Below are 10709 nucleotides of genomic sequence, written 5' to 3'. Positions count from 1 at the left end.
GTCCAGGTGACCTCATCAGGGCGGGGGGGTGGGGTGACGACGACTCAGAGCGAGAGACGTTAGCCGTCAAATGTCTGGACCCAGATAAAAGACGGTCTGTCACTCCATCAAAACACAAAGCCCAGTACTTGTAACACACAGAAGCAACAACAACACAACCTGTGGATATTTAGGTTTGTGAGTTTCAGCTGCAACAAACACAAATATTAAAAATTAAACCTAATGACGCTGACAGCTCAGACTCAACAACCAAATTTAAACTTTTATCCACTCGACCCGGTTCTGCCGAGGCCGAGCACCGTGTGCTGTGTGTCTGTATTGTTGAGCAGCGATTGTGGATTGTGTCTCGCTGATTGTCTGCAGGGTGAGAGGAGGACGAGTCGTTCCCTAGCAACGTGTGTGTGCACGCCCCCCCCCCCCCCCCCCTCTCTCTCTCTCTCTCTCTCTCTGATCCGTCACTGGATTCCTCTGAGAGCCGAGGACGAGCAGCCGCAGAGCGAGACGCCGGCTGCACTGTGGTTCTGTCGGGAGCTGTGTGAGGTGAAGTGATGGTAACACAAAGATCCACTCACTCTGTTGTGTGTTATTTATCTGCACATCATGATCAATGCTGATACAAATCCACGTCCGACCCTAATGAGACTCTTATACACACTTACATCCTCTGATCAGTTGCTCCTGGACGGCTAATTCTTTAAATCTCATCATACAAGCATCTTTAGCCATTTCATTTTAATATGCATCTGTTATTATTTCGATTATGGATTTATAAGAAACTCCTACATTCAAACAGGTTGTTTCATTGAGAGCATGATCTCTTGAGAGCATGATCCCGATAGTTGTACATTCATTAGACAAATTAAATCAAATTAAAGTGCGTGTGTATAATATTCTTGCACAGAAGGACTTAGTTAATTTGATTTAGATTTAATTTGATATTTTGTAAAAATCTGAATACTCATATGTGCATGTTAACTGGAGGTTGTGTATTGTTTACCCGTTAATGTCTAATTCTGCTTCTTCTCTTTAGAAGTTTACTTTTATATGAGCTGCGACTGATGCATGAGACTTTAAATGCAACTCTAAAAACAATTAAATTGAGGTTTTAACTTGTTTGATCTCAGGCAGAGGGCTTTATGCAACTTTTGTGAGGCCAGAAAACGATTTTTTAACATTCATCTGATTCTGTGGTTTGCAGAAAAAATGAAGAATTCCCAGTATCACCCCCCTGCAGCACTCAATTCATAGCCTTCCCCCGGTGGAGACACGTGTGAGTCGGTGAAGACAAGGAGACACTGACCTGACACCTCGGACTGATGTGGCGCTGAAGTTCCACTCGTAAATCCCCTTGTTCTGCAGGAAGACAGATTAGAAAACAAATGAGATCATCACAGCTTCGGGGGGGGGGGGGGGGGGGGGGGGGGGGGGGGGACTGATGACTGATGGTCGCCTCACAGCGGAAGCACGATTCCCCAAATTTGTTGAGGGACCTCACAGTAATAAAAAGACATTAGTGGGTTTTATTGGAGTGGTTGTGGCGCAGGAGAATAAATGATGCTGTCGGAGGATCGGTTACTGGAGAGTCAACGATTCATACGCTGCAAAAAATATGATACAATACGAGGAAATAATCAATAAATGCAAAAAACAACTTCCTGAGCGGAACAGGAGAAATCTTCATACGTCACTTCACCTCTGCTGATAAATGTGAAGCCATCTTTTGTTTTTATTCGTTATTTATTTTATAAGGATGCAGGTCACCCACCTTGTCATCAGGGGCGACGTGCCAGATGGACACCGTGTTGTCGTCCACGTCTTTGTTGATGGACAAATAGGAAGGCTGGTAGACTTTCGTGGGCTCGAGTATCAACACCTGGAGACACAGAAGAATACAAGTCATCATTCAGCTCTTCTGTTTCCTCGGGGCACTGCCTGGCCTCAGGTTCCTCGGCCTCGGGTCACTCACAGGAAACCGGAACGGAGGAGACGTCCTTCTTGGTCGCCTCCACCAGGAAGTCCATCCAGAAGTCCACCAGCTCCTGCTTGGGGCCGGCTGCTCCACACCGGGCTTCTTGAAGTGCTGATATATCAGGATGGTCTCCACCAGCGAGCGCAGGTACCTGAAAGCAGCCACAGGCACGGGGGGGGTTAAAGAGAAACACAACCCCAGCGAGTTCGGACGACAAATCTGTGTTTAAACAAAACACACATGTCCCAGAAGAATCCAGACAATCTGAATAACTCGGCTGAGGAAGAATCATAAACACAAATGACGCTACATGATTCTGTTTTCATGCTGGGAAAACATTTGTCTTTATGACATTAATGGAAACTTTTGACAGCACAAACACAAATAAAGAACAGCAGGGACCTGACACACTGGAAGGGACAGAGCTGTAGATATGAAACCGTCTCATTAAACCTCAGGCGATGAATTTAACATTTGAAATTATGTCACAAAGACGATTAAGCTATAAAAGGATTCCGTGAGGTTGTAGAGATGTTAAATTAAAAGAGATCTTGGGTCTTTTATTTGATATTTCTCTTTTCTTTAAGGTTAAAGAAAAACCTTTTTCTGGTGGTTGTAATCTTGTCGGAGTCGTTAAAGCTGAAGGTAAATGTATGAGCCTGTTCATTAACTGTCCTTTGCACCAGTTCAATCTCAAACTGGTTTGAGAGAAGCACTTTCCCAATCGATTCTTGCATATTAGACAAACTGTGGTTCCAGGACAGAACCAGACACATCACAGCGGCGAGAGCTAATCCCGAGAGCGGCTCCTGACGTGTCCTCACCAGATGGGGGCTTTGAGTTTGAAGAGCTTCTCGGAGGCCTGGATGACCCGGTTGTTGTCGCAGGCCAGGATGCTGGCGCCCAGGAAGAAGCCCACGTCCCAGTAGCTCTGCAGCTTGTCCAGGCTGCCCTTCTTCCCCAGCAGGCTGCTCAGCTTCACGCCTGCAACACACAACCACAGATACAAGCTTGTCATCGTTTTATTGAGATTTGAAGCAGATGAGATATCGGAGGAAAAACATGCAAGCTCTGCATGGATGTGCCACAACACGCTTTAGCCCTTTTTTTAGAATCTGTGCTCAGCAAGAGTTGAGAGATACTTGTTATGATATTCCCGGGTTCTGCTGCAGGGGGGCTGCTGATACATGTCCTGCAGAGTGTGCGGCTGCAGGAACCAACCACTTGTGGAGTCAGGTGTGTGTGTGTGTGGGGGGGGGGGGGGGGGGGGGGGGGGGGCTGAGCAGGGTCAACAGTGACGGAGGGTGGGGCTACATTAAGGAGCTGCAGGCGGATTCCCAGGACCGGCTGCTCCGCTTCCCACATTCCTGAGCTACACTGAGCCGATGGGCAAAAAGGAAAAGATTGGGAGCAAAGGCTAAGTAGGTCACGTTGTTTTCACTCTGTCCCTTTGTTTGTCAACAGGATAACACAAAAAACAACGCAATAGATTTCCACAAAACTTGGCAAAAGGATGAAACAGGATCGAGAAAACAAGTCATTAAAGTTTGGCTGTGATCCGGACTAAGGGGCGGATCCAGGGAAATATGTTGTATAGGTTTCTTTAAGATTGCAAAGTGCACGCTCTGCCTACTGGGATGAAATGGGATCAGGTGCACATCAGGAACCAGGTTTCAGTATGAATGGAACCGTGGTCAGTTCTGAACCAGTCAGAACTCTCAGTGGACACGTAGAGTAAAGTCAAGCCGTGCAAAGCTCAGTAGAAGCTGCAGCGTTAGGTTGTGCATTTCTGCAGCTTTGTGAATCTGAGTGGCTCGTCTCACTTCCCCCGGTGAGAGTATTACAGTGTATTTGTTCTGATTTCCATGCATTAATGCAAAGCGTCAAATAGCAGCTCTGCTCTTGTAAAGGAGCCGAGTCTTTTCCATGGTCAGACGTGAAGCATCGTGAAGAGCTGCCGCTGCAGAGCGAGGACACGGAGGAGATGGATTTCTCAGTAGGTTACTCAGGGTGGACAGACACACACACATGAGACCCACTCCAGCGTCCACTCACCCGTCTTGCGGAGCTCGAAGGACGTGTCGAACTGGTGCCCGGCGGCCAGGAGGAGGACGGCGTAGTTGATCCCAGAGTGCAGCGTTGGCTCGGACTCAAAGCCCTTTTTAAACCTGAGGTGACAAGAAGAAGAAAATTACTCCAATAAATATCCTGCCTCCAAATCCCCCCCCCCCCCCCCAAACACGTCAACTCCAAAACCCCAGAAACAATCACAGCCTTATTGAGTCGGGGCCCACGGAACAGCAAACAACAACAACAACAACTGTGAGCACCCTCGCTAAACAAGACATGTAATTTATTTAATGACCAATCTGTTCGACTGAGGGGAAGTGACGAGAATGTTATTAGAGGAATCAGCCAAGATGTGACCGGGAGCTGGAACCAACAGGCAGATGGGAGCTTGGTTATCGAAGCAGCGTGTTCAGACGACAAAAGATATGAGATCTGAAAAAGTGAATTCCAGGAAGGAGGCAATCGACCGCCTGGTGATAATGTCAAGTCGACCTCCGTCAGGTGCTGTACGCCCCTCTGCACTCACATCATAACTATATACTCCTGTGTGGGGGGGGGGGCACATCTATCTATGTATCTATCTATCTATCTATATATCTATCTATGTATCTATCAACTATCTATCTATGTATCTATGTATCTATCTATCTATGTATCTATCTATGTATCTATCTATGTATCTATCTATCTATGTATCTATCTATGTATCTATCTTACTATCTATCTATCTATCTATCTATGTATCTATGTATCTATCTATCTATGTATCTATCTATGTATCTATCTATGTATCTATCTATCTATGTATCTATCTATGTATCTATCTATCTATCTATCTATCTATGTATCTATGTATCTATCTATGTATCTATCTATGTATCTATCTTACTATCTATGTATCTATCTATGTATCTATGTATCTATCTATGTATCTATCTATGTATCTATCTATGTATCTATGTATCTATCTATGTATCTATGTATCTATCTATGTATCTATCTATGTATCTATGTATCTATCTATGTATCTATCTATGTATCTATGTATCTATCTATGTATCTATCTATCTATGTATCTATCTATCTATGTATCTATCTATCCATCTATGAATTTAGATCTATACACTTTGGTGTTAGATCCAGGAATCTTAATTTTCACATTTAACCTTGTTTATTATTTTTCAACATTTTCCCTGATTCCTTAGAGAATAATTCATGGATCTTGATTTTAAAATATCAGATATTTTTAGGGGTATCATTAATTATTATAAAATGTTACATTTTTGTAGCCAGTAGCCAGTAGGGGGTGTTCCCATCCGAGTTCAACACTCATTTTTAAACAATGTTACCAGGTTAAGTTGTTCCCCTTCTTTATTGCCTAAGAACTGATCTGACGTCAGCATCGTCTCCAACATTCAGCAATTACACAAATTGAATGGATTCTACTTTGAGCGTAAAGTAATTAAGGCTGTTAAAAGTTACACCCGTGATTTAACTGCTTCTGAATCTGAATCGTGCTCCTGCAGCATCACTTCCTCTCGGTGACATTACTCATCACAATCAACCGCCTCGTTTCATCTCTTTCAATCCTGTCGGTCTCCAGCTTGTTCACGTGTGTTCTCTGGATCCTCGTGTTCTTCTCCTTCGCTCTGACTGTGACGCGCTCGGTGTCTTTTCAGCCTCGTCTCCTTGAAAGGAACTTTGAGAAGGAACCTGAGTTTGTCTCCTCCAGTGAACGTAACGACCCATGAGAAACAAAAGTTCTTTCACAGCTGACGTCCTTGTTTCATAGAACCATTCATGGAAAACCTCACGATGAGCTGCAGCAGAACAAAAGACCCTCGTCGAGCATCTTGTCTTTAGAAAACACATCTTCGTACTTGTGTTGTGTTGTTTATATGTGGCTCACACACACAAACACACTCACAAACACACTCACACATTCATTGATGTGATGCAGAGTGAACATCACAACCTTCTCGGACAGATTTGATCTTTCTTTGGTTTTGCTGATTTTATTGTAATGAGAGTTTTAGAACTATAAGATATTTAATCCTATTTAAAACTAATGGTATTTCATTGAAGTTAATTAAAACACTTATAGAAGTCACTTCAGCAGAGAACATACCCCCCCCTAATGCCCAGCAGCCACTCAAATAAAAATAAAGCTGCACATAATTTCACACACTCATAGAAATCTGATTTATTTCTTCCCGTAAATGAATGACTCCAGAGGAAAACAAATCCATTCAGTTGTGTTTCTGTCACTTTGCTTATAAATCAAACCAAATTCTATTTCTAACCACGACCCTGAAATAAAACAGCCTTTTGAAGGTGTCAACAACTGAGGACCTGTCAAAATGCCCTCAATTCCCAAAGCTGCCTTTCTCACTCTTTTGTGTTAAATACTCAAACATAACAAAATACAAGTACACACACACAGACACACACGCAGACACACACACTGCTCTCTCACCACAGCGCGCCGTTATCCCTGCTCTGTGTGTCACTGAAGTGAGACTCCAGGAACGTGTCCTTGTAGATGCGTCCCACCAGGCAGTAGATGTCCGAGGCGACCTTCTCCTCGTCCTCCACCAGGGGCAGCATGATGTCCAGGGCTTTCTGTCGGTCACCTGGAAGGTTCCTCCTACGCTCACACACACACACACAAACACACAAACACACACACACACACACACAAACACACACAAACACGCACGGTCAGAAATGAAAGTTTGGACGTTTCTGAACTTGAGTGAGAGATTCTTCTGCAGCAGTTGAAGCATGAAACTAAATCACATTTCAGAAAGTATCCAGACGTGTGTCAGTGGAAAACGATCCTGGGGATTTGACTCCTCATCTTAAAAGGGTCACTGCACCAATTTCAATTTCATGAGCCTAGAAGTCTGTCTCTAAATCAATGGAACTGCTAAATCAGGGACTTTTACTTTGAAAGTGACATATTCAACAGAATATATAAGGGACGAATGAGATGAAAAACATCTCGTAAAAAATATATATATATAAATTGGCAAATTCAGAAAGTAAATGAATTACAAAAAGGTTGTTTAACTCTCCCACGGTCCATTAAACAGATCAGCATGTGAACACTTCCTTTATTCTTTTCTAGTTTCAGTATGAATGGATTTCTGGATCACGACATAATGAGAGTTTCAATGAGAGGGTAACAAGTTGCACCTTCTCCTACTTAACAACAGATACACAACAACATGTAACACAACAGTTACTTTAAACGTCTCCTACTTCAGGAGGTTTGACTGATTCGAGTCGAGTTCCCTTTCAAGTAAAGACCAATATGGCTGATATGGATTTTTGGGGCCCGATGCCAATGTAAATATGTATAAGTTGGCAATAGCAGCTATTTTCTGTCTTTTGTGTGTCACTGTGATATGTGTTAATGCTGTTGCCTTGTCTAGACAAAAACATTACGATTCTTGACAACATAAGCATCTATAGTTTAAATATACTGTTCAGTATAAATATTAATGTTGATAAAGTAAAACTCTGTGCCTCTTTATCATCGTCTGTGTGAAACACTGTGTGGTCTGAGCAGAGTGAATCAAAACAGCAACGTGTGCATGTGTGTGTTTGTGTAGCTAGGTAACTGGTGCACAGCGTTTTGTTGTGCGACATGATACTTGGCACAGACGAGGTCCATTAAGAGCCCGACTTAAATTACACAGGCTACTTGGGTCGTTTAAAAAAGAGCTGAGGCTTCAGGTCATTCAGGTACAGAGAGTTCTGCTCTATCTCACCTGGAAGGAGAGGATCCAGCCTTATAACCACATGTCAATTCTATAGAGCTGCACAAGAATGCACACATTTCAAATAATAGTCTCCTGAACGTGACTGAATTGATTTTCTTCTTCAAGATCCATGAATCTGAGACATCGAGGAAACTACTGAAAAATGCAAATACTCTGGAGAGTGACAAAGAAAACACGCTGAGGAAAACATATCCATTAATATCCATGTTCTATCAATCAGTGAGAATAAAGCAGCCGTTTCATTTCTACATCCTCTTCAACGCGTGGAGTGTGAAAACCAACAAAGGTCATCGAAAGCTGCAGGAAATTCACCTTCCTCATTAACGATGCAAATTTATGCATCAAACAGCTGCTTCGGGGGAATTTGTTTTGTTCTGAGGTTTAAAGAAGTTCTCCTCATTTGAACCCTCAGACTTCACAGAGAGAAACGAGTGTGAGTCTCTCTCCTGCAGAGTCTCACACGGACTCAGAGAAGAATCCTGAACGTGAACTCTGCAGAAGAAGAAGGAGAAATACAACAAACCAGCTGACAGATATTATTATGGAGACTGTCCAGAGGGAGAGGAGAGGTGCTCCCTCTCTCTCTCTCCATCTATCTATCTATCTATCTATCTATCTATCTATCTATCTATCTATCTATCTATCTAACTATCTATTTATGTTTCTATCTATATATGTATCTATCCATCTATCTATCTATGTAACTATCTATTTATGTATCTATCCATCTATCTATCTATCTATTAATCTATGTAACTATCTATTTATCTATCTATCTATCTATCTATCTATCTATCTATCTATCTATCTATCTATCTATCTATCTATCTATCTCTCCATCTCTCTCTCTATCTATCTATTTATGTATCTATCCATCCATCTATCTATATATCTATCTATCTATCTATGTAACTATCTATTTATGTATGTATCTATCTGTGTATCTATCCATCTATCTCTCTATCTCTCTATCTATCTATCTATCTATCTATCCATCTATCTCTCTATCTCTCTATCTATCTATCTATCTATCTATCTATCTATTTATGTATCTATCTATCTATCTATGTAACTATCTATTTATGTATCTATCTATCTATCTATGTAACTATCTATTTATGTATCTATCTATCAATTTAGATCTATGCATTTTGGTGTCAGATCCAGGAATCTTAATTTTCACATTTAACTTTGGTTAATCGGTTATTTTTCCATAGAAAATAATTCCCGGATCTTGATTTTAAAATATCAGATATATTTAGGGGAATTATTCATTATTATAATCAATTCAACAAGCTCCTCTTCGATTATCTCACGGCGTCATGCTCTCAACCTGAAGATCTGAGCTTCCAGTTGCATCTCAGCATCCCGAGCGAGAGACTTCAGTCTTTAGCAGGAGTATTAGAACATATCTGACCAGACAGCAGCGGCTCACACACTCTGGCATCTTGGCACCCGGCACAAACATTTATCCAGCCGCTGCCAAATTACAGAACAGCACGTTTTTATGGCTGTTCGAGGCGGCAGGGCCACGGGAACCACGGGTGTGAGAAGCTGTGTTTGCACATGGGTCTTTTTCCTGAGTAGCAGTAACTGTGCACATGCTTCTAATAATATCACTGCTGCTTGGAACCTGCTGTTAAAAAAAAAGAGAGAGAAACTCGTGAAAGCTCTTTCATTTCCAACTCGTAAAGTCACAAATGCAGAATCCCACTCAGAACAACATGTGATGATTCACATCCTGCTGCTGCTTCAGGGGGAATTCGGCCAAAAAGACCAAAACTCCTTATTTGATTGCAGCTGAGTAATAAAAAAAGGCAATAATGCCAAAAAACCACACAAAGATAACCAGGTCCAGATAAAAGTATTAAAATGACCTGTGGAGAAGTGGAAGGAAAGATGCTGAGCCGCCCTCAGGTTGCATCACACGCTGAGTCACAGATAAACTCATTGAAAACATCAGACACTGGAAATGCACCAGTTCCAACCTGCAGAGCCAGATCCTCACCAGTCACTCTTCAGATATGTATAATTACACATTAGATGTAATTTACCTTCACAGACACAAATGAAAAACCTCCTGGTAGATGTGTGTCCATGTCTGGTGGTGTCAGTGAGTGTCACTGGGTGTGTTGTTGTGTTGTTGTGTGAAAGTTGCCCATCTCACCGATTCAGTGCAAAGGCGTAGTGGAACTTCACGTGCGGATGAGCCACGAGGTCAAAGGTCGGCAGCTTCTCCAGCGTCTCCACCAGCTTCACGATGGACTCGTAATCCTGGAGGACAAAAGGGAGGGACACACACACCGGTGAGCTTCATCATCATCATCATCAACGCTAAGCATTGTGGGACATCCGTGGGGGGGGGGGACAGTCTGAGGGACACCAAACACACTTCAATAATTGAGTGGCCCCTTCATCACATTTTTGTCGCTCCTACTCGACCGATGTCTTCCACGTTGAATAATTCATCACGTCCACGTTGCTTGTTGTTCTGATGAATGATTTATGAGCTGGAGCTCTGCCTACGGTGAGTGGGAGGATCTGGACGGCGAGCGCCATCACAATGTGGAAGAAGACCAAAGAGCGAAGACGAGCCGGAGACTTGAGACGAGCAGAAGAAGAAGAGCTTTGCCCCCCCCCCCCCCGGAGCTCTCCACGGCCGGCGAGGGGACGGAGACAACGACGGGGACGAGGGCGGGGGGGGGGAAGTCTCTCTAAGTTGTACAGTCAAGTTTACACAGCAGCTTCCTCTGCCAAGGTCGGGGGGGTCAACACGCACACGGATGAATAATGTCCCCTCGTAGTTTATCTGTGAAACTCGTGACCTTGTGGGAGTTTCGGCTGAAAGGGTCAACGAGGGCTTCTCTCAAGAGAAAACCATA

At 43.1% G+C, this 10709-nt stretch overlaps 1 protein-coding gene across 1 annotated transcript in view; it reads right to left on the bottom strand.

The window, feature by feature from the left end:
• map3k5 (mitogen-activated protein kinase kinase kinase 5) overlaps positions 1-10709 on the bottom strand; it is a 51062-nt gene that overhangs the window by 20051 nt on the left and 20302 nt on the right. The window contains exons 6-9 of the mRNA XM_053444903.1: positions 9995-10101; positions 6516-6686; positions 4025-4137; positions 2794-2953 (exon numbers count right to left, since the gene is read on the bottom strand). Coding sequence (XP_053300878.1) covers positions 2794-2953; positions 4025-4137; positions 6516-6686; positions 9995-10101 — 551 coding nt within the window. The remainder of the gene's footprint in view (positions 1-2793; positions 2954-4024; positions 4138-6515; positions 6687-9994; positions 10102-10709) is intronic.

The sequence above is a fragment of the Pleuronectes platessa genome, chromosome 17 (assembly GCF_947347685.1).
Source record: "Pleuronectes platessa chromosome 17, fPlePla1.1, whole genome shotgun sequence".
In the NCBI taxonomy this organism is placed as follows: domain Eukaryota; kingdom Metazoa; phylum Chordata; class Actinopteri; order Pleuronectiformes; family Pleuronectidae; genus Pleuronectes; species Pleuronectes platessa.
This window is presented reverse-complemented; position numbering and strand designations above follow the sequence as displayed.